The 24,013-nt window shown below is 49.3% G+C and overlaps 1 protein-coding gene across 1 annotated transcript in view; it reads left to right on the forward strand.

Moving 5' to 3' along the window:
- Positions 1 to 5,360: 5,360 nt before the first annotated feature.
- LOC111162342 (golgi associated, gamma adaptin ear containing, ARF binding protein 2) overlaps positions 5,361 to 24,013 on the forward strand; it is a 35,568-nt gene continuing 16,915 nt past the window's right edge. Inside the window, exons 1-8 of the mRNA XM_022526707.1 lie at positions 5,361 to 5,478; positions 14,276 to 14,360; positions 15,172 to 15,247; positions 16,108 to 16,206; positions 18,166 to 18,289; positions 19,881 to 19,984; positions 21,304 to 21,384; positions 21,840 to 21,977. Coding sequence (XP_022382415.1) covers positions 5,376 to 5,478; positions 14,276 to 14,360; positions 15,172 to 15,247; positions 16,108 to 16,206; positions 18,166 to 18,289; positions 19,881 to 19,984; positions 21,304 to 21,384; positions 21,840 to 21,977 — 810 coding nt within the window. The 5' untranslated portion in view covers positions 5,361 to 5,375. The remainder of the gene's footprint in view (positions 5,479 to 14,275; positions 14,361 to 15,171; positions 15,248 to 16,107; positions 16,207 to 18,165; positions 18,290 to 19,880; positions 19,985 to 21,303; positions 21,385 to 21,839; positions 21,978 to 24,013) is intronic.

Consider the following 24,013-nt stretch of genomic DNA (forward strand, 5'->3'; position numbering starts at 1 on the left):
TGGTGGTGAGAATAGCTCTGCTTCACACAGTGGCTGCCCAGAGACACTGTCAAGTCAAAGACCAGATCCACCTCTGATTGGATCAGATGGTCAGGGTGAGCAGTCAAGTGCACAGGTGCTGGCTTCGCCGAGGTCCCTATGCTTAGCGAGAATGCTGCAGTGGCCAGGAACTTCACATCACTGGGGGTAACTATTTTCATTAGTGAATCACCGGATATGAATGTGTTTTTTTTTTTTTTTTTTTTTTATTTGGAAGGCAATACAAGTTTGTCTTGGCACTTGTGCTCATTATCATGGCCTGGGGGATCTCCAACTTACCCTTTATAGCTGGGCCAAATGTTAGGGCCACGGCCTTTTCTTCTAGGCCAGAGCCCCCTCAGCTCTGCCCCCTCCCACCACTTCCCCAAACCTGATGGCAGTAGGACAGCCCAGCCAAAGAGGGGAGGCTTTCATCACCTGAGGAACACCTCTAAACGGAGTCCATTCAGTCCTGGCTTTATTCATTCATTTGACAAATACCTGTTGTGTGCCAGGCCCTCTGATGCCTGGGGATGTGGAGAGGAATAATAAAGGCTCATTAATTATAGACGCTCAGGGGTGCCTGAGGGGCTCAGTCTGTTAAGCGTCTACCTTCCGCTCAGGTCATGATCCCAGGGTTCTGGGATTGAGCCTCACATTTGGCTCCCTGCTCAGCAAGGAGTCTGCTTCTCCTCTTCCCCCCTCCCTCTATCCCTCCCCCTGGTCCTGTGCCCGTGTTCTCTCTCGCTCACTCTCTCAAATAAATAAAATCTTTAAAAAATGATAGACACTCAGTCGACAGGAGTTTCTCACCCCCAATTATTTATATGTTTATGTATGTGTGTATTTACATTTGTTAAGCTTTAAAAAAAAAAACAAAAAACAAAAGAGAAGGTCCCCCACCTCAGAGAGCATCTCACGTGAGACTGACAGTAAGGCGGGTGTGTAGCTCATGGTGGAGAACCAATGGAATTGCTACAGGGATATGGAATCCCTGGGTGCGGGGGTGTATGGGGGAAGCCAGTCAGGGAACGTTTTCTTTAAAACGAGTTGGGTTTTGCCTTTTGATTTCAATTTCAGATAAATATTGAGTAATTATTTAGCATAAGTATGTCCCAGGCAATATTTGGGACATACTTGTACTAAAAATTTTTGTGTGTGTCTGAAATACAGATTTAACTGGGCTTCCCTTATTTTTATTGGTTAAATCTGGCAGCCCCACATTGAGGTAGTTTGACAGCAGAGGGAGGTCGTTCCAGGCTGAGGGAACAGGACATACAAAAGAAAGGACTTGAGGTACAGTTACTTCCCATCTGGTGTTTAAAGCTAGATAGGGAGAGCCAGAAGATTCCGGTTCCACCAATAATTATTTTCCATCTATAAAGTGCAAAAGTTCAACGGTATAGAAACCCAGTCCCTGTCCTGACCTCCCAGTCCACTTCCTTACTACCCACTTATCCTTTTATCTCTCTGTTACAGTCCCTAGGCCAACGGCATCAGCATCGCCTGGAGACTAATGAGAAAGACAGATTCTTGGGCTTCGCCCCAGACCTACTGAATTAGAAACCGTGTGGGCTGGGCCCTTCATGATGCGTTTTAACAAGCCCTCCAGGTGATTCTAGCAAATTGGAAAATTTGGAAATTTTGGAAATTACTTTTTGGAATTTTGGAAAATTACTGATCCACAAGTCAGAATGTTGAATGAGTGCGGTTGCTTAAAATCAGTAACGTAAGTCAGGTGTAAGAAGTATTGGCAGTGATGGGTGGTCCCTGGCTGATGGACAGCTCCTGTCCCTCCGTAGGGCGCAGTCTCCAGTCATCTCCAGACGTTTGTTGCAATGAGGAAACCCTGCTCCAGTGTCACCAGGTGTTTAGGATTTTCAAGAGATGAACAAGGGTTAAAGATTTTATTTGACTCATTAGTGAAGATACTGAGGCGATGTTACAACCAGTTCAAAGGAGAATCCATAGGACACACATATTTATAGATCAGGAATATTGAAATGGAGACAAACTGGTTTTTCCACATGAAGCAGGTTGTATCTTCCCAGGACAAGTCATTTGCATGCTTATAGACAAGAATAATTTTTTTAAAAGATTTTATTTATTTATTTGACAGAGATCACAAGTAGGCAGAGAGGCAGGGGGAGAGAGAGAGAGAAGCAGACTCCCCACCGAGCAGAGAGGGGGACTTGATCCCAGGACCCTGGGATCATGACCTGAGCCAAAGGCAGAGGCTTTAACCCACTGAACCACCCAGGCGCCCCTAGACAAGAATAATTTTTTTTTTAATTTTATTTTTTTAAACATATAATATCTTTTTATCCCCAGGGGTACAGGTCTGTGAATCGCCAGGTTTACACACTTCACAGCACTCACCATAGCACATACCCTCCCCAATGTCCATAATCCCACCCCCCAACCCCCCTCCCCCCAAAGAATAATTTTTAATTGCTTTCAGTTATCTACAGTTTACAGAGATTACCATAATTCCCAAAGAACCAAATACAGAGAACATGGAAGGGTCTGCTATAGATGGTGCAGTTTCTTTGAAAAAGTTTCTCCTATATGAATAATGTGATAGGTGGAAGCTGTCCCCCGAAAATTCTAAGCCCCTATGTGCTGGTATTTGGAGGTGGGACTTTGGGAGTTAATTAGTTTAGATGTGATCACAAGGGTGGAGCCCTCATGAAGAGATTAGTATTTTTATAAGAGGAAGAGACCACAGTGCTCTCTCTATCCCTCCCTCCGCTCCCTCCCCCTTGGAAGCACATGGCAATATGGCAGCCCTCTGCAAACCAGGAAGTGGAGTCTTACCAGGGACCCCGTCTGCAGCACCTTATCTGGGACTTCCCAGCCTCCAAACCTGTGAGAAAAGGCTTGTTTAGGCCACGGAGTCTGGGGTATTCTGTTACAACAGCCCGAGTTAAGACAGGTAACAACTGTAAAAGGTTTAGTGTAGAAGCTGGCAAACAGCTTTCATGACAATTTCCATGTAGAGAGATGCTATGGGCAGCAGTCAGACGGAGATGTGTGTAGCTGACTTATTCTGAAACTCTGATAACACCATGGTGATAAGACTGTAAATTTACTCAGGGGTAGGGATGTCACTGGGCCACAAAGGTACAAGAGCCCCTGGCTCTGAGGGTCCCAAACAGCTCAGGTGTGCTTCATCACTACTGATAAAATCCAAAGGCAGAGAGACAATGGCAATGAAGCAAGAAAAGGACATAATACAGTGAGGCCAGCACTGGGAAGGGAGCAGAGTAACATCTCAAAGAATATCTCCAAAGTACTGAAAATACTTCCAGGTTTGTCTAAGCAAAATGTGGGGCAATGGTGGGCAGAGAAGTTCTGGTCATCAATGACGATGATTAGGGTCAATCACAGGGTCTTGCTGGCCCAAGGCAGTCTCTACTTCTGGCGGGGGTAGTGTTGGTTCCCATCGCAGGATGCTTTCCCTGTGTGGGGCCATTTGCCACAGTTAAGAGATAAGCTGGAAAGAACTTAACCAATTAGAAAGTACAGACTGAGGTCAAGATGGAAGTGAAGTCCTTGTTGAGAGACAGGACCTAAAGCCATATAGCTACCTCTTACTACTACTAAGGTTCATTTGGCCATTCGACAAATCTTGAGTGGCACTCTTGTGCTAGGCACTATTCCAGGTACTGGGGATATGGATGTGTACAGAGCAGTTTGTGCTTTTAGTAGGGGGGTGAAACAGGCAATGGAGTATAGACCATTAGTTCTTCGAAGGAAAATTATCATTGTCTAGATAGCATGGCCTTTCATTGTCTCACAGACCTCCTATAAGAGGTTACTCATAGATATATAATAATGCAAATTATTCTGCAAGTTGGATGGACAGCCCCCACTGCTGATGGAAAAGTTAGTTTTGTATCCATTTATCCATGTGTTCCAACATTCCTTTATTCTGTACACATTAGCCTTTTCTTTTTAAAAATTTAAATAATCTCTTTACCCAATGTGGGGCTTGAACTTTCAACCTGGAGATCAAGAGTCTTACACTCTACCGACTGAGCCACCCAGGTGCCCCCAACACTTTCTCTCATTTAAATGAATTATAACATCACATCTCCTCAGTTCCCCTCATTTATTTTTATTTTTTTAAAGATTTTATTTATTTATTTGACACAGAGAGAGAGAGATCACAAGTAGGCAGAGAGGCAGGCAGAGAGGGGGGAAGCAGGATCCCTGCTGAGCAGAGAGCCCGATGCGGGGCTTGATCCCAAGACCCTGAGATCGTGACCTGAGCCAAAGGCAGTGGTTTAACCCACTGAGACACCCAGGTGCCCCAGTTCCCCTCATTTAATTAAAGAGTTAAGGGGCGCCTGGGTGGCTCAGTGGGTTAAAGCCTCTGCCTTCGGCTTGGGTCATGGTCTCAGAGTCCTGGCATCGAGCTCCACATCATGCTCTCTGCTCAGCAGGGAGCCTGCTCCCCCGCCCCCCTCTGCCTGCCTTTCTGCCTACTTGTCATCTCTCTCTCTCTCTCTCTCTCTCTGTGTCAAATAAATAAATAAAATCTTTAAAATAAAAGAGTTAAGATATTTAACACGGGTTCATTTCAATATGTATGAGAATCATGACTTTTTTGAGGAAAAATTATGCTTTAACAAAATAAGCAATATCTAGTATCGATGGCGTAACGTGTAATGGAGAAAAGAAGGTATTATGATGGAAAGCAGGTGTGTCGTTTCAGAAAAGGTGGTGTGGGGGAAGACCCTCCTGGATACTTCCCACTGAGTAAAAATACTAGCCCCCCAGGGGCACCTGGGTGGCTCAGTGGGTTCAAGCCTCTGCCTTCAGCTCAGGCCATGGTCTCAGGTTCCTGGGATCGAGCCCCACATCGGACTCTCTGCTTAGCGGGGAGCCTGCTTCCTCCTCTCTCTCTGCCTGCCTCTCTGCCTACTTGTGATCTGTCTGTAAAATAAATAAATAAAATATTTAAAAAAAATACTAGCCCCCTCAAAAACTATTTCTAGTTTATCTGAAAATCAAGTTGAACTGGGTATCCTGCATCTCATCCAACAAGCCTACTCCAGAAGGACCAGAGCACGCAGGCGTCGCGAAGCTGGTTGATAGGTTTTGACTCCGTTGCTGGTCTAGAAGTAGACTGGGCAAACTCAGCCTCTGCTGAGGGGAGGCATCTCTGCAAGGCGGCGCCCCGGGCCCAGGGGCCCGCAAGGAGGCGGGGCTTGGCTGCTGGGCGGGGCCGCACCAAGCCCCGCCCCATCACGTGCCAACCCTCGCCTGCCGCGTCGGCAGCCCCGGATCGCGCCGGACGGCGGCTGCTAGACGGCAGGGACGGTCGCAGCTTGAGCGGCGGGACACGGGCCATGGCGGCGGCGGCGACAGTGGCAGCGGGGGCCGGGGCCGCGGCGGGGGCGGAGTCGGCCGAGGGGCCCCCGGGGCCGGCGGCGGCGCTGGAGCTGTGGCTCAGTGAGTAGCGGGGCCGCCCCTCTGCGGGGGCCCAGCACCACACGTGAGGCCTGGCTTCCCGCCTCCCCGGGCCTTTCTTCTGACGCGGCGGCGGCGGCGGCGGGCAGGTGGCCGTGGGCCGGGGCCTGGGCCGGGCGTGGGTGCGGGGATCGCCCCGGGTTCCCCGGAGGAGCCTCAGGAGCCCGCCGGGCGGCGGAACCCGGGACTAGGTGCTCGGCCCCCTGCCACTGCCCACCTCCACTGTCGTCGCAGCGCACAAACATGATTCACGTAATGGCTAGGGTTTGTGGAGCTTTTCTTTTGTGTCAAGCACTGTGCGAGAAGCATTTCAGCCATTGTTACTCCTCACTACGACCCCAAGAGGCAGTTTCTATTATTAGCCCCGTTTTGGAGAAGAGGACGTTTACCCTGAAGGAGACTCGTGCAAGCCAGGCAGCTTCTTGCTGTCTCTCTGCAGCTGGCACAGATCTCTATCAGGCCGCTGTTGTTAATGTCAAAACAAGACCTTTATACCTTTTGTGTATGTTTACTCTGGCCTGACATGTGTATGGTGAGCTTCATGACAGCCCTGGCCGGTAGGGGTAACCGATGAGGAATTGAAATTCAGGGAAGGTACAGATTATGCGCCTTGTATAGGGCTTTGCTAGGTGCTGGGAATCCTGAGATGTCTAACACAGGGTCCTTGAACAGAAAGATTTTGTTTAGTGGGTCCAAGCCTGAAGTAAGTGCACCTTGCTGTAATTATGGGAAATTGGGGGTGCGGCTGTGTTTGCTTTATATGCGATAAGAGTTGATCGGTTTACCTGGGGATTGTCACAGCAGACATAGCGTTTGAGTGGAGAGTGGAGGTGAAAACATCTCAGGCACTCAGGCACAAGAAACCATGTGCAAAAAGCTGGCCGGGAGGGCGTGGAGCCTTTTGGAAACCAGTAGTGGGAACTGCTGGAGTGTAAGGCCTAGAGAACAAAGACCCTGGAAAAGAGGCTCCAGGGCTAATTGGGGCTTGTATGCTGCAGGAAGGAATTTCTGTTTTATCCTGTGGTGGGGTGGAGGTGGAATTTTCAGCGGGAGCATCTGATCGGGTACACTTATTAAAAGCCTCACCTGCAGCCATGTGGAGCCAAACTGATTCAGGAGGCTAGGCCACGGAGGGAGAGTAAGTTAAAAGCTGTTTTGGGTGGGGCCCCTGGGTGGCTCAGTGGGTTAAAGCCTCTGCCTTCGGCTCGGGTCATGATCCCAGGGTCCTGGGATCGAGCCCCACATCGGGCTCTCTGCTCAGTGGGAAGCCTGCCTCCTTCTCTCTCTCTCTCTCTCTCTCTCTCTCTCTCTGCCTGCTTGTGATCTTTGTCTGTCAAATAAATAAATAAAATCTTAAAAAAAAAAAAAAGCTGTTTTGGGTAGTGCTTAGGGGCTGAAGTAGGACAAAGGCATTGGGACTGACATTAGAAATAATTAGGCACAGTCAGCAGCCTTTGATGCATTTGAATGGAGACTAGGGGATCCCAGGTTTTGGGCTCCGGTAACTGGTTCGTTAGAAATGTCTCACCTGTGAGGAGGACTTAGTTGAAGATGGAAGAGATGGTTGACTTGTGGAGTTTGAGGTACAAGTGGCACAGCCAAAAAGAGACCCTCAGGGCAGGTGTTCAGCTGCAGAAAGGGTGGGAGCTGGCGGCTGGTGTGGGAATCTGGTTCACTGGCAGAGAGCTTGTCCAGGCAGGCGGCGGTAAGAAGAGCAGAGGTTTGCATACAGAGCATGGAGAACCTCAGCACTTAGGAAGCACGTGGGAAAAGCAGCCTGACGTGGAAGGCGGAGTGGACACGGGCAGGAGAAAGCTGGGAGGGTGGGGAGCCACCCATCTCAAAGGAGGGGTATAGTTGGTGGGCAGAAAGATGGAGTAGTGTGAGGCAGGAGGAAGGGAGACCTTGAATTTGGCAACTAAAAGGTTACTGATGAGGCATCTTTGAGGTAAGTGGTGGGGAAGGCTGTTGAGAGGTGGTAGAGAACGGGCCTAGACTGGATTTGCCAAAAAGAGTCGGGTGGATGGGCCGAGAGGACAGGGTCAGCTGACCCACTGCAGGAGATAACAGGGAACCTGACTGCCCAAGGGGGTAGGTTCTTCAGCCCCCACTGTTTTAGGCCGTTGTGGTCTCAAAGCTGCTAGATCTTCCGGTTTTTCAGGTAGAGCTAGAACCGCATTTTTATGTGAAATCTCTTGAGTTTTGAAGAGTTGGCAACAACTAATTTGAAATATAAAGTTTGTTTGATGTAGGGAGTGTGTAGTCCCTGGTCACCAGCCCTTTTTTCTTCCTTTCTTTTTTTCTTTTTTTAAGTGGTGTTTGTGAAAGGAAGGAGGGAGGGTAGCTAGAGGGAATTTAGGTGTAAAGGAGATCTTGTAAGGAGAGGGGCACCTGTAAGCCCCTCTTTTCGCTGCTGTTCCTTTGGGAACTCTCCTTAAATTCCAAGTCCAATGCTGGAGCTATGGACGAGGGCCTTGAAGATGCTGAGGGAGGTCAGAGCCAGAGCAGAAAAGGGTGACAGGGCTTCCAGAGAGAAAGGGCACCTTTTGTTTTTCTGAATGGGGAAGGAGATAAAGATGATTACACATGCAAATAAGGTTCTGTGTGACTGCCACCATTCCCTGCTAAGTGTCAGGGCCTGAAACGGAATAGGGGGCTTGAGGAAGGAGGTGGGGGAAGTTCGGGAACAGCTGGTAAGGGAAACAAAAGGGCGCCCACCTGGGTGCTTGAGAGCAGGAGTTCAACCTTGACACTGTTGACATATTGGGTCTGATAATTCTGTGTAGTGGGGGGGTCTATCTTGTGCTTTATAAGGTCATTAGTAGAATCCCTGGCCTCCACACACCGGAATGCCCACATTAAACCAAAAGCTTTGCCAGATATCGCCAAATGTCCCCTCGAGGAAAGGGGCAGGGTCACCTTCCCCCTCACACTTGAGATCCTTGGAGTTTGGACTTTGGAGTGTTGATTGGACATCAGAAGTGTTTCCTGTAGTCTTCATGGTTTTGTGATTCTCCACCCCTAGTAGGATCAGAGGAGGCGAACTATGGTTTAAACTGGATTTGCTGGGATGTGGGGCACAGTGGAGCTGATTCAATGGAAGGCCAAGGAGGCAGAGGGTTGATGGTGTGGAAAGGACAGGAGTGTCGCTGAAGGAATACACCGTGAGTCTGGGCGGGATGGGGAAGGAAGTCCTTGTAGGTAGGGTCTGAGGACTGCCAAGCTCAGGTCACTAGGAGACCTTGCCTTAGCAAAGCAGGGCAGCTGTGTCTTGAAGATGTGGATAGTGGTAATCTGATCGTGGAGTTAATATATGTGAAACACTGAGAACGGTGCCCAGCACGGAGTGTTAGATATTATTACCATTAGTGTTTTTTTTCAGTTGTGAGTGGCAAAAGTCATATCAGCTTAGCAGGAGGAAAAAAAACAACTTTGGGTCTAGAACTGGGGAGTAGTTCCTCAAAGGAACATCAGGAAGCTGAAGTGATGAATCACTGAATTCTCCTGAAACCAATATTATGCTATATGTTAACTAACCAGAATTTAATAAAAACTGGGGTGGGGGGGTGCCTGGGTGGCTCAGTGGGTTAAAACCTCGGCCTTTGGCTCAGGTCATGATCCCAGGATCCTGGGATCGAGCCCCGCATCGGGTTGTCTGCTCAGTGGGCTGCCTGCCTTCCCGTCTCTCTCTCTCTGCCTGCCTCTCTGCCTACTTATGATCTCTGTCAAATAAACAAATAAAATCTTTAAAAAAAAAAATTGGGGTGGGGGAAGGAAGGTGTTACCAGGAGTATAAAAAATGCAAATAGGGGCACCTGAGTGGCTCAGTTGTTAATCATCTGCCTTCGGCTCAGGTCATGATCCCAGGGTCCTGGGATCAAGCCCCATGTCAGGCTCCCTGCTTGGTGCGAAGCCTGCTTCTCCCTCTCCTGTTTCCCTTGTGTTCCCTCTCTCTCTCTCTCTGTCAAGTAAATAAATAAAATCTTTTATTTTTATTTTATTTTTTTTAAAGATTTTATTTATTTATTTGACAGAGAGAGATCACAAGTAGACAGAGAGGCAGGCAGAGAGAGAGAGAGGGAAGCAGGCTCCCTGCTGAGCAGAGAGCCCGATGCGGGACTCGATCCCAGGACCCTGAGATCATGACCTGAGCCGAAGGCAGCGGCTTAACCCACTGAGCCACCCAGGCGCCCCTAAATAAAATCTTTTAAAAAGGAAATAGCTTTTGTGCATTCTGCAACCCCCCACCCCAAAATTCCATTGATTTTTGGTGGTGGTTCCCCATGCCTTCCCAGAGAGCTGCCTCGTTCTTGTTGCTGAGCCGACGCCCCACCGTATGAGGTTTTACTATGATTGATGTAACCGGTTCCCTGTTAGTGGGATGTTGAAAGCAGCGCTGGGTCCCCGTGGGTCTCTGGGACTGTAGCCACAGCGGTACTGCCAGGGGCTCTGGGCCATCTTACGTGCCTTTGGTGGGGTGCTTGGCAGAGTCCTGTCTCCTTCCCCCCTCGACCTGCTCCCAGGTGATATGTCCTGTCTTCCTTCCAGCTTCACTTTTGTGGTTCTCTTGGGGATCGGGCATGGTCAGATTGCAGTCTGTTTCCACTCTCCCTGCTTCTTGAGGGCTAGCTCATTCTTTATCTCGGAGTCTAGCACAGGGCATTCCTATGGTGGGTCTCGGGCTCCTGTCGTGGGCTTAACGGAAGGACTGCTGGACAGTAGGGGGTCGGTGGGTACTTCCCAAAGGATTGAATTCTAAGTGCTCCTTGAGGTGACCGCTTCCCCACAGCCTCAGGGTTCCCCTGTCCAGTGTAGGCTGCTCCTGGCGCCAGAGTCAGACTCTCGTGGTTCATTGGCAGCTGGTGTGAGATGATTTGGTTTCGGATTTAGTCACTCTTAGATGATCCATGTCACTCACTGCTGGAGGTCTCAGCTGTTTTCTTAATACCTCTCACCCTGTGGCAGGCTTAAAATGCATAGGAACACAGCATTTATTTTATTTTATTTTATTTTTAAGATTTTATTTATTTATTTGACAGACAGGTCACAAGGAGGCAGAGAGACAGGCATAGAGAGGGGGGGAAGCTGGCTCCTTACTGAGCAGAGAGCCCGACAAGAGGCTCGATCCCAGGACCCAGGGGATGACAACCCGAGCTGAAGGCAGAGGCTTTAACCCACTGAGCCACCCAGGCGCCCGGAACACAGCTTTTATTAAGCGGATACATGGCACTAGGGTTCTCTGTCCTGTCCAAGTGCCGGCTGAAGCAGCCACTTTAATGCCTGGAGCAGTCCTGAGAAGTCTTTTCCTGGCCATGCCCTGCTGGCCACCTGCCACTTCTTGGGGGCAGATGAGGTGTCCTGCACCCTGGGTTGGGGCTATGGTCTGATGGGACCCAGTGGCTGGACCTTGGGGGGTCGTTTTCTCTGGAGTCGCATGAAGACTCTGAAACAGCCTGGCAGGCTGCCATCATGTTATGAGAGACCCTGTTATTTCCGAACCAGGCTGGCCCTCTCCTGGAGTCAGACATCGGTCCAGCCAACTGGCCAGGCTCTGCAGAGCGAAAGGCCAATCATCATTCATTCAGCAGAGATTTGTGTGCATGACATTCTGGAGGACATGAATGTGAATGAGACAGGTCTTCCTGCTTTAGGGAGCGGGTAACAGTGGCGAGGAGGTTGAAGCTAGTTCCCAAAGAGGCCTTGCCTTGGTCAAGGAACCGAGAGAAATGTTTGGGCCCTGGCTTGGGGCAGACCCGGGACTGTAGTTGTGTTGCTGTTTTCCAGCAACAGTTGTGGCTGGGCAGGCTTCTTTGCCTCTAAAATGGTGAGAGGATAGTAGCAATCTCCCTTCTGAGCTGGACCCAAGAGAGGCTTGGGAAACACTCAGCCTGGTGGCTGATAACAGTAACTTCTTCACAAAAGAAAAGAAAAAAAAAAAAAAAGCAGCTAATACTACTACTGCTCTTTGGGGGCTGAGATAAACTTTGAAGGAATCTTCATGTTACAAATAAACTTATATTTTATAGATCTTCCTGCTTTGCCTTGGTTAAGGGTTTGGAGCCTAACTTAACCTCATAGAAGTATCTTCTTCCTTTCCTTGGAAAAACTGGTGGCTGTCTTATTCTCTTCACTTAGTGGGGAGGAGGATGGCTGGATCCTGCCGATCTCCGCTCTAGGTCCAGTCATGGATTGAGTTTCTGAATGCCCAGAGGCATCAATCTTGACCTGGTAGTGAACTAAAATTTCAGGAAGCTAAAATCAAGCAGAATTATTTAAGATGAGTCAGACATCCTTAATCAAGCTCTCTGAGAATCACTGCTTTAAATAATTCATTTCATGAGTAATTATTTTGTGCCTTTGAGGAAGGCATTGTACTAAGCACTGCAAGGCACATATGGCTTTTGCCTTCCAGAGTTTTATTCCCTTTAGGTGCAATAAGTCACACATACGTGTGTTTTTAAAGTAAAAGGCAGAGACTTTGCCTTATAATGAACAAGATTAGCTGTCCTTTATTGATTACTTTAGAGAGAGAGGAGGAAGCAGGCTCCCTGCCGAGCAGAGAGCCCGATGCGGGGCTGGATCCCAGGACCCCGAGATCATGACCTGAGCTGAAGGCAGTGGCTTTAACCCACTGAGCCACCCAGGCGCCCCTTTTATTGATTACTTTAATATTTGCTACCATACCAGGCACTTTAGACACTGTTTTACAAACTCAGGAGTGTCCCGTGAGGAAGGTGCTGTTTTCCTTTATAGTAGAGGGAACTGAGGCTCTGAGAGCCCAAGGACATGTAGCTAGTCAGGATTGGAGCTAGAGGTCTCCATCGAAAGGGGGCAGGTAGGGGTGCTTGGGTGGCTCAGTGGGTTAAAGCCTCTGCCTTCAGCTGGGGTCATGATCTCAGGGTCCTGGGATCGAGCCCCTCGTCGGGCTTTCTGCTCAGCGGGGAGCCTGTTTCCTCCTCTCTCTCTGCCTGCCTCTCTGCCTACTTGTGATCTCTCTCTCTGTCAAATTAATAAAATCTTAAAAAAAAATAAGGGCAGTAAAATGTGGGCCTTCTGAGAAGGAAGAGAGGCTTCTGTTTTGCAGGGGTGGGAGACAGATTGAGGAAGTCTTTTTGAAGAAGTGGCATTTGAATTGGGGCTCAAAGGATGGCTAGGGTTTGCAGTCCAGCATAGGAAAGAGCTTGGAGGAGGAACAGGTGAGGGAATGCAGACCATGGTGGCGTGGCTCCTTTGTTCCCCCTTGCTGTCTTTTTTCACTTAGAATGGAGTTGGCTTTTTGAATCTCACAGTTGAGCTAGGGAGACACATGACTTCCACATGACAGAAGTGTGGCTGCAGTCATGAAAGGTTAAACTCTGCTTGACCTTGGACTCTTCTGTAATCCGGGGCGGGAGGAGAATCACAGGGTCTGGAGCAGCCCAGAGGAGGTCTGGCCAGAAGGTGGAAATTCAGATAGGCCTTGAAAAATGGGTGGGATTTTAAGAGGAGAGGAGAGGAGTAAATGTTTAGGCATAAGGAATAATAGCAGAAACAGGACCCTAGAATCAGCCAGTTGCAGAGCTTGAAAGAGCTTCTGTCTCAGGAGCCTTTAGGGAGGTCTTTCACTGGAGGGACGGGTAGCCCCCCAAAAGGTGGGCAGCAAGGAGTGGGGGTGGTTAGGAAAGCATAGGACAGAGGCCTCCCAGCAGCTCCTTTGTGCAAGAGCAGAGCCTGGTTTAATCTGGGTGGGGCAGGATGCGTGGAACGGACACGCTTCTTGGGTGGCTGGACAGGAATTCTAGGCGGCATTGTTGGGGAGGGCAGGAGAAGCTGCTGTTGTCCAGCACCAGGAAGGGGAGCGATGACCCCTCTCCTCAGCAGAGTTCGGTGGTATCTTAGGCCTTCTTATCATCCCCCTTCTGCACGGATCTCTGGCTGTGCCGCCAGCCTCTCAGTGCGTAGTGTCCTCACATTTCATCAGGGGATCATAGTGTGATTGGAACTGGGGGGGTCTCTGGGAATGTGCAGGTTTCCAGAAGGGAACAGCATTTTGAGGAGTGAACGCAAGGAGGTCCTTTTTTTAGAGTGCACAAGTCGCTGATGCATGGCGAAGTTTCTGACACGAGACGGTCAGAGAGGATCTCAGTAAGCTGAGGGTTAGACGTAGGGGTATTGTTTTTGAGGAGGGGATGAGATGACCAAATGGAGCCACCTAGAGCCTTGTGGTGTATTCTGACCTTACCATCACATAGCTGAGCAAGTTAGAAGGAACCTCCCGCGGGGGGGCGCCTGCGTGGCTCAGTTGGTTAAGCAGCTGCTCTTGGCTCAGGTCGTGATCCCAGGGTCATGGCATCAAGCCGCATATTGGGGTCCCTGCTCCGTGGGAGTCTGCTTCTCCTTCTCCCTCTGACTCTCTCTCTCTCTCTCTCTCAAAAAAAAAAAGGGGGGTGGGGTAGCCTCCTGGATGCTGACCCTCACTCATCTTCATTGCAGGGCCAAAGTGGGGAATCCTGACCGGGCATGAGGGAGGTGCATGTAGGCCAACCACTGCACGGAAGGGGAGTCTGTTGCAGGACAAAAGCTTGCTTATTCAGCCAGCCAATCTTCACTGAGGCCGTATCTTGTGCCAGACACTGTGCCTGATGGTGGCCAATAGCATACATGGTCCTGTCCGTTTCAGCTGTCTGCTTGCTGGGTCTGATCCCCTGGAGGTGTGCTAGAACCGTCCTTGGCTACCACTTTATTTTTGGAGGGGTGGGTGTATATTTCTTTTCATTCTTTATTTTTATTTCCTTGACAGATAAAGCCACAGACCCAAGCGTGTCAGAACAGGATTGGTCTGCTATCCAGAATTTCTGTGACCAGGTGAACACCGATCCTAATGGGTAAGGTGACCTTCACACACATGCACTTGACTCAGGATACCTCAGACAAAGTACATGCTTCAGTCTCTTGGGTCTGTTTGACCTAAGAGAAAGAAAGTGAGGCTTTCTTTCCTTTTTTTTTTTTCCTCCATGATCTGAGAACATTATTTTCCTGGAGGTAGCAAATGGGAAAAAAATGGAGTGTTCTAAGTGACTAATGCTGAGGAGACCCCTGAATGTTAGGGATAGAATGTAGCTAGGTTATGTGGCAATGCAAAAGACATCAGTGTGTTCTCCGTAATTTAAGTGTCCTCTTTCTTAAGAAAACGTAGGAAAAGGGTGAGATTTTGTGGGTTTCTGGTTTTGGTTTTTGGTTTTGTTTTGTTTTTAATATTATTTCTGTTTCCAAAGCATCTGGATGGGAACTGAAGAATCATGCCAGCCATCCACATGTTTAATCTACATGTTGCTGCGTAGTCAGCATCTCAAACTAAGTGAAAAGTTTGATCACACTTTCTACTCCAGTGTGCACTGAGTGTCATCTAACAGGGTCTACTGCTCATGACCTTGTTACACACAGGTCTGGCCCTGAGCGTATAGCTTTAAGTTGTAGGGGTGGGTTGGCTGCGGGGAAGAGGATGGCAGGTGGTTTAGCTGCAGCAGGGGTGGGTGGGCCTCCTTCAGAGGCAGGTGTGTGGGCTCTGTGCCTGTCACTCCACCTCTGCTTTGGGACCCGTGCTTCTGGAAGAGGCGACGTGACAGAGTGTACTAAGCCATACCAGTTGGTTTCTTCCTCTCCACCCACATCCCAGGTCTCTCTGTTTTCCCTTAGCCCAACCCACGCGCCTTGGCTCCTGGCCCACAAGATCCAGTCTCCGCAAGAGAAAGAAGCTCTTTATGCCTTAACGGTGAGTTTGGCTTGGCCCTTGGCTTAAGTTTTCCTCCTGTGCAGTTAGAGAGCGCTGAACCCCAGGCCTGTTGCACGTGCTAGAGAGTGTCTGATAGTGAGTTCTGCACTGGGGTGGCCCCATCCTAGGTCTGTTTCGAGAAAGCAGCATTGAGCCTGCTTTGGGGGAAGAGAAGGCTTTCTTTCCCTTCATCTTCCAGAGACCAGGGCTGGCGGGTTCAGGTGCCACACGTAGCAGGGCCTGACCGCTCACACAAATGAGTGAGCTGCTGGGTGAGGATGGAAACCCTGGAGAGCACGAGGCTGGTGTGCAGAGGGCAGCTGTGGCACAGGACCACTTGGGCCCAGTGTTGCTAAAACTTTGCTTTCCAGGAGAAATTAGAAATCCAGATTTTTTTGAATCTGTTCTCAGAGTTTATCAATGTTTGTGACTAATTGTAAATGTTAAACAAGAGTGTGGACCAAAGAAGATGTGTGCCGGCCCATCTTGCCACTTGAGTGCCAGCCAGTAGCCTCTGGCTTAATAGTCCTTGTGCGCTACAGATCAGGTGTCTGCCTCTGAGCAGGGCCGGATTCTCTAGCCAGTGTCTCCTGCCCCCGTGGTCTCCTTAAAAGGTGGGGCGGCCTCAGCATGCACCCCACTGAACTTTCTCCTGGGCACAGACCTGGCGTTTATAGCCAGATCAGATAGGCAGGTGGCATTTTTTCTTCATCTGAAAATGTCACCCTTCCTCAAACTTCAGTGTCTTTGTCGTCTTAAGGAAACACTAGCCATGATTCCAGCAGACATTCATCGGCTGTGAGATGAGCCCTGAAGCCAGTGGTTTTCCCTTTCCTCATGGGGCTCCTGTGTCCGTGCAGGTGCTGGAGATGTGTGTGAACCACTGTGGGGAGAAGTTCCACAACGAGGTGGCCAAATTCCGCTTCCTGAATGAGCTGATCAAAGTGTTATCCCCGAAGGTAAGCAGCCTGGACTTGGCTGTACTGCACTTCCTCACTGTGCTGTACCTACCCCGGCCTCCAGACCTTGTGCCCCTTCTTGGTCCAGAGCTAGCCCTGCTCACAATAGAGCCTGCCGGCTGATCTCTGGTTTGCGACAGAGCAGAGGGGATGGCCTGCGTGTGACAGCTTTCCTCTTGTTGGTTTGTAAGCTCGGGAGCTTCCCAGGTGTGATCTGGAATTGAACATGACGCTTGTCCTGGGTGGCAGCAAGGCAAGGTGGTGGCAGGACTCCACCCCTGCCACATCTTCAGTGATATAGAGGCCTTAAGGGAGTTCGGTGAGAGGTACTGTGTAAGTGTTCCCCATACCACATCACTATTTCACGGCCGTGTGCACATTCCAAGGACAGCAGAAGGGGTGAGAAACCTTAGTTTGCCCAAGTCTGCTCACAAGTCAGCTGGCAGTCACATCTTTCTCAGTGACCTTCCCCAACACTCTCCAAGGTCTAGGATGCTGGTCATGTTCGTGAGCTGAGTCCTGCCTTTGGTTGTCAACATTGTCATGTTCTCCCTTTAAAGATGACCTTGGGGTAGCTGACCTAGAAGGGTGAGGAACTCAAGCTTGAGGACAGGTTTTCTGGTGGTGATGGCAAGAGATACCAGGTGTGGCTTTCAGTTTTATGTCCCTTCTTGCCTGCTCTCTGCATCTTTTCTCCTAGCCCCTGTTGTAGCAACACCGTTCTCAGGTGCCTAACATGGATGGAGCCCTTCTTTGCTACTTCACAGTAATTCTCTGATATCAGTTGTAGGTCCTATAGTTCAGTTCATTTCAGTTCTGCCACTAACTACCCAGAGTTATAGACCCTACACACTAAGGGCTCAGTCCTACTTAGACCTGCCTCCATCACATCCAGCAGGGGGTCTCAGGTGTCCCCAGGCTACTTCCTGCCCTCTGACCAACTACAAATTCAGGGGTTCCCATTACTCCCTCCATAGTTTCGTAATTCACTGGAAAGACTCACAAAAGATAGGAAAGCACAATACTCACTATTATCCTTTTGCTATAAAGGATGTAAGTGCAAGAGATCCATGGACCAAAGTTTTGGGGAGAATGGGGAGCAGAGCTTCGATACCACCCTCCCAGAACTCCATGTGTTCTAATCAGGAGGCTCCCCAAAGCTCCTTGTTTGAGAATTTTTATCTGAAGTTATGTAGGCATTTGATTAAATCATTAGCTAGGCTTGGGCACCTCGGTGGCTCAGTTGGTTAAGAGACTGCCTTTGGTTTAGGTCATGATCCAGGAGTCCTGGGATCAAGTCCCACATCAGGCTCCCAGCTCCATGGGGAGTCTGCTTCTCCCTCTGACCTCCCCTCTCATGCTCTCTCACTCTGTCTCTCTCTCTGAAATAAATAAATAAAATGTTTTTTAAAAAAAATCATTAGCTAGGCCTGAACTCCGTCTTCAGCCCCCGCCCCTCCTGGGAGTTGGGCTGAAAGTTCCGACCCTGTTGTCATGTGGTGGGTTTTTCTGAAGTGGCCAGTCTCTCCCTTGAAACTAAGTGCCCACCATGAATGGTAAACGTAAACTCACATGTGGTCCAAGGGAGCTCATGGTGAATAACAAAAGCTATTCCTAAAACTTAGGACATTCCAGGGGTTTTTGAAACTGTGCTGGGAACTAGAGCTAAAGACCAAATACATTTTACTGATCTTAACTCATTCAAAAACTGAGTGTCCCCTGTGGCTCTAACCTAGCCCAGTATACGGTGGGCTTCACTTGAGCAGTTATGGAGGTTGACTTCTGGAAATCCAGAAGGCACCCTGGGGCTGGGCACCAGGCAGTTTGGTTTCTCTTGCTGCCCATCTCCACCAGCCTGGGGCAGCTCGCTTCCCTGGACCTCAGTGTCCATCTCTGCCGAGGTAGCGTGTGCTGGCTAAGCCCTTTCCAGCTCTATAATTCTTTCCTTTTTATTTTCAGTACCTGGGGTCCTGGACCACAGAAAAGGTTAAAGGAAGAGTCATCGAAATACTCTTCAGTTGGACTGTCTGGTTTCCAGAGGATGTCAAGATCCGAGATGCTTACCAGATGCTGAAGAAACAGGGTCAGACTCCATGGCTGACATTGCATTTCCCCGTCACCGTCGTTCTGGTTTTTTGTGTGCTTTGTGGTTTTCTCGGTGAAAGCTGGGCATCTTGCGTAGGACAGTAGAGTCTAAGACAAATGATTTTTTTAAAGATTGTTTTATTTTTTTTTAATTTTATTTATTTATTTGGCAGAGAGAGAGAGATAACAAGTAGGCAGAGAGGCAGGCAGAGAGAGGGGGGAAGCAGGCTCCCTGCTGAGCAGAGAGCCCGATGCGGGACTCGATCCCAGGACCCTGAGATCATGACCTGAGCCGAAGGCAGAGGCTTAACCCACTAAGCCACCCAGATGCACTAAAGATTGTTTCATTTTTTTAAAAAACTTTATTCACTTATTTGAGAGAGAGCATGAGTGGATGGTACGGGGGGAGGGAGAAGTGTGGGGCTCTATCCCAGGACACTGGGATCATGACCTCAGCCAGAGGCAGATTAACCGAGCTGTGTCTCCAGGTCTCAGTAGCACCTGTTTGTGATCCTGCCCCTCCCCCAGGGCCACAAGGCTTTCTTTTCTGTTTGGAAGCTGCAGTCTGTTCCCACAGCTGAGGAGTGTAGGGTTTGTCCTTTCCCAGCACTTGAAGGTGCTTGTTCTGGAGGAGAGAGGACGGAAGTGGGACAGCAGGCTTTTGCCGTGTCTTTGCATGAGTGCCTGGTGAGGCCCTGTGAAGAGCCTGTTGCTCCTGCACTGGTGTGGACCTCAGAGGTTCTGTGTTCTCTCACCTGCTCACTCCAGCCTGTAAACAATTGAGAAACAACTTTATCTGAATTTTTCGCTTTGGTATTGTCTTCCGTCTTTCCTTGGAGGCCCTGCCTTCCCTTAGATTTCAGGTTGTTCTTGGCTCTGTGTTTTCCACCGTGATGGATTTGGGAAAAGTGGTCGATCTGTAGGTTGTCCAGTGCTGTGTTGTTGGGGGTAGAGTCACGCAGCTTGTACCTTTCTGTGTCCTGAGCAGAAGTTGGGAGTCCACAGAGCCTTGTAGAAGAGGGTACCTGGATGGGGCACCTGGGTGGCTCAGTTCATTAAGCTCAGGTCATGACCAGGGTCCTGGGATTGAGCCCCGCATTGGGCTCCCTGCAGGAGGCCTGCTACTAACTGTCCCTTTGCCTGCTTGTGCTTCCTCTCTTGCTGTCTCTCTCTGTCAAATAAAAAATTAAATCTTAAAAAAAAAAAAAAAAAAAGGAACCTGGATTCAGGATGGACTGTTTTTCTCCATCACATGTACTCAGGGTCATGGCTTCTACAGTAATTTCTGGGCCCTGGGAGGTTACGTACCTGCATGTAATGATCAGTGTTCTTATAGCGTCAGGCCCATGTCCCACTAACCTTAGGGTCTGGTGCTGATCTCACTTGGTTGGTTCTGATGTCCCTGTCTTGTGCTGGTTCCTTGAAGTCAGCTGAGGGAGGATGCAGAGGCTTGGTCATACCCTGGGTCTGTTCCTTTAAGGTCATCGACAGTATGTTCCCAGTGGGACATAAGAAACTAGGAGTTTCTGGACTTGATGCTGCTTCCTACTGAAGTCAATGGGTACCCATAACTATATCTTAACTTCTAGGAATCATAAAGCAAGACCCTAAACTACCAGTGGATAAAATTTTGCCTCCACCTTCTCCCTGGCCCAAGAGCTCTATCTTCGATGCCGATGAAGAAAAGTCCAAGGTAAGGAGCCCCTCTCTGACCTTGGTGGCAGCAGACCCCTTCTTTTAGGGATTTTCCTGAAATATCCCCTGGGATGTGCTCTGATCCCTGAACCAAAGTTGGGGGGATGTGAGGAGGTGGGTTAGTGAGTTCTCTCTGGAGCAGGCTCTTAGAGTGGTAGCATAAGGTCTGGATGTTTTCTCTATGGATGGGCCAAATAGTAAATGCCATGTTAATGTACCCTCTACCTTATCTGTATGAGCATTCCGGAGGGAAGAAAGGTACAAGAGGATAACCCAAGTGGGCAAGGTGGATGGTGGGTTGTATTCAGTGTATGTGTGGTATTGGAGGAAGATGGTGGAAAGAATTGGTTGTGTGTTCACGCAGATTTTTTCTTTAGTGCCAGTAAGCCTGATCCTACCCATCTTCCTTCTGCTACTATCTCCAATAATTGTTGCTCCTCAGACATCAGGAAGGACAGGGATGAAGAACTGGGGATAGCTTTAGAGTGCCTCTGCATGGGGAGAGGGCCCTTGAGCACTGGTGGTGGCCGTGTGTTTGGACATTACCATTCTTAGTCACTGACAGGGTCTGAGAAATGAGTACCAGGGAAGCTCCAAAAAGTGTAGTGACAGAGGCTTGGGGACCCTCTGCCTCTAACTGCACCCCTGAGCTGCACCCTTCCTTGGACCTAGAGGTTCAGTGGCCATGGGGTCAGAACAAGCAGGATTGTTAGGTTCTGGGCTGTCTTTCCCTCTGGTTCCTCTCCTGCCAGTGCCTTTCAGAGGCAGAGGGTAGGAAGAGGAGGGATGGCACGGCCTTTGGAGAAAGAGAGAATCCTGTGTCACCTGGGGCAAGCTACTGAGATGCTCTGGGCTTCAGTATAGCCTTTACTCCATCAGTGAAGACTGAGTGACTCCCACAGGCATGGCATTCTGCTAGATCACTGAGGTGTATCAGAGGGTGCCTGGCCCAGGACAACCTCAGCATTAGTGACATTTTGGGCCAGATAATTTTCCTGCTGGGGGCTGTCCTGTTGAGAGTAGGGAGTTTACAGTATTCCGGCCTCTACCTGCTGGATGCCAGTAGCACTCCAGTTGTGACAATCAGAAAGGTCTCCAGTCTTTGCCAGATGTCTCTGGGGGGCTGTCTCTTCTACCTTCCTACCCTGTCGAAACCCAGGGGTCTGTGGGGAGAGTCCTAATACCTCCATGGCCTCACTGTGAGGACTTGGTAAGAGGATGCGTGGAAAGTCCGCATTCTGTTGTTGTGGCTGCTGCTCTGGGCCATCTGACACTGGGGGGGGGGGGGCGTCTCACCGGCTCTTGTTCACCCTGCAGCTTCTGACGAGGCTTCTGAAGAGCAACCACCCGGAGGATCTTCAGGCTGCAAACAGGCTGATCAAGAACTTGGTCAAGGAGGTGGGCGTTTTCCACGGGGCTCCGCAGAAGCAGCATTTGACACCACTGTGTGCGCTGGGGGGAGTGGGTGTACAGTTGGCCGGGGAGAGTGGTGTCCTCTGGGCCCAGAAGGGGGACACAGCTGCGGGTTCCCTGAAGGTCAGCAGGACGGTGAGGGGAAGCAGAAATCCTGCTGTGCACTTTCCAAGTACTTCTGTGCGAGAGCCCCAGGCATGTCATGGACCCCAGTGTCTGTCCCAGTGACAGAGTCCAGTTTGGGAATCTGGTCCCTGGACTGCATTGCCTTTTGCAGGAATTCTGGGCTCCGCGTTTTCTTCGCCACTGAGTGAACACTCCCACCCACTTGGTGTTCTAGTGACTTCCCTGAGCTTGCCAGCTCAGTGCCTCTTTCCCGTCCCTCATTCATGCATTATCCAGGCCTTTGCTCCTCACCTCCATCCTCTTTCTTCTAAAAGGAGCAAGAGAAATCCGAGAAGGTGTCAAAGAGAGTCAGTGCTGTGGAGGAGGTACGGAGCCACGTGAAGGTACTGCAGGAAATGCTGAGCGTGTACCGCCGGCCCGGGCAGGCCCTGCCGGACCAGGAGGCCTTGCAGGTACTGGTTTTACAAAATCAATTCAAGTAGAATTGAGTGTAACTGACACATTAGAAATTGCACGTATTTCAAGCATATTCGATGTGTTTTGACATGTGTGTGTCAATGAAGCCATCATCACAATCAAGATAGTAAACATGTCCCTTGCCCTCCAGAATTTCCTCATTCCCCCGGGTTAGCCCTCCCCTCCTTTCGTGGGTCCACATCCTCTAAGCAACCATTGCCTTGCTGCGTGATCTGATTAGTTTATACTTCCTAGACTTGTATGAAAGGAACAATAGTTTTTTCTTTCCTTCTTCCTCTTTTTATCTTTCTGGCTTCTCCCTCTAGCTTCTCCCTCTTGGCATAACGGAGATCCATTCATGGCGTGTATATCAGTAGTTTGCTTTTTATTGTTGAGTGGTATTCTATTGTGTGCATTACAATATATCCATCTTTTGATAGATAATGGGTTGTTTCCAGCTTTGGGTGATTGTGAATTAAACTGCTATAAACAATTGTGTACAGGATTTTGTGTGAACATGCATCTTTCTCGGGTATACACTTAGGTTTGGGATGGCTGTGTCACATACTAAGTGTATAGTTAACTTCGGAAAATAGTTGGCTGGTTTCTTAAAAAGCGGTTGTGTCATTTTATGTACCTAACAGCATTACACAAATTCCAGTTCCCCCACAGCCTACACGTCTCCATCTTTTTATTTTTAACACCTTTAGTGTGAATTTACTTATCCTAAAAGCAGCCATTAGCACTAGCTAGAAGAATTTAATCAGCCCTAAAAGAAGTCCTGTGCCCAATTAGCACACATCTGTACCACTCCCCTCAGCCCCCCATTCCCCACCCCCCCACCTCAGCGGCTCCTGGCAACCACTGATCCATGGTCTGTGTCTGTAGATCTTCCTCTTTGGACATTTTGTATAAATTGAATCCTACAACATGCCTTGAGTCTGGCTGCGTTTACTTAACGTGTGGAAGAGTTCTCCACCTTGTAGTGTGTATCAAAACTTCATTCCTTTTTCTGGCCGGGTAACCTTCCACCGTATGGCTGCCTCACGTTTTGTTTGTCGGTTCCATCAGTTGGGCATCTGGTCTTCCACTCGGCTATTATGAGTGATGTTGTGAACATCTGTTAACCAGTTTCCTGTGTGTGCAGTGTAAGCTTTTGATTTTCTTCAGTATGGATCTGTGTCTGCAGCTGGAGTTGCTGGATCATCTAGTGGGTCCGTTTAAGTGTCTGAGCAGGTACCAAGCTGTGTGCCAAACCACTGTGCCAGTTATAATCCCACCAGCAAGATGGGGAGGGCGCAGTTTTCCGGATCCTGCCAGCACTTGTTACTGCCTGTCTTTTGGTAATAGCTCTCCTGGTGGGTGTAAAGTGGGATCTCACTGTGCTTTTGAAATGTATTTCCGTGGCGACTTAAGCTGAGCTTTCTTTCCTAGGTCTCTTGGCCGCTTGTGTAACCTCTTGCTGAAGATCCTTTGCCCAATTTTTAATTGGGTTGTCTCTTAACTTTTGAGTTGTTAGGGTTCTTTATATATCCTGGATACCAGTCCTTTGTTGGACTTTCTCCTTTAATCTGGGAGTTCGATCTGTGTATTGTCTTTTGTCGCTGGGGCTGTCGGTGTCCTAGCCGCGCCACCACCGCCCAGTGCAGACAGATGGTGGTGGGACTGGAGTGCTGTCAGAGGCAGCCGCTCGGAGTCTGTCCTTGCAGCTCTGCTCTTCTCCCTCCTTCCACCAGCTACATTTGTCTTCTCCGTCTGCATTCCAGCTTTTTGTGCTTCTCTGCACAGGAAAGATGGCTTTTACGTAGCTCCTTAGTTTCCCTGTCCTTCCATTTCACAGAGTTAGCAAAACAAACTAGTAGCTTTCCTAAGTCCAGATTCCTGAGAGAACAATCTGTTTGTCCAGCAAGGAGTCGTCGGGAAGGCTGGCATGCTGGGCTTCTAAATAGCACAGCTTTCCCCACCCAAGATGGTAACGAGCTAGGAGACAGGAGAGACATGGCACGAAACAAAACTTCTTCCTTGTAATGGG

The sequence above is a fragment of the Enhydra lutris genome, unplaced genomic scaffold (genome assembly GCF_002288905.1).
Source record: "Enhydra lutris kenyoni isolate GAN:26980312 unplaced genomic scaffold, ASM228890v2 scaffoldscaffold90, whole genome shotgun sequence".
In the NCBI taxonomy this organism is placed as follows: domain Eukaryota; kingdom Metazoa; phylum Chordata; class Mammalia; order Carnivora; family Mustelidae; genus Enhydra; species Enhydra lutris.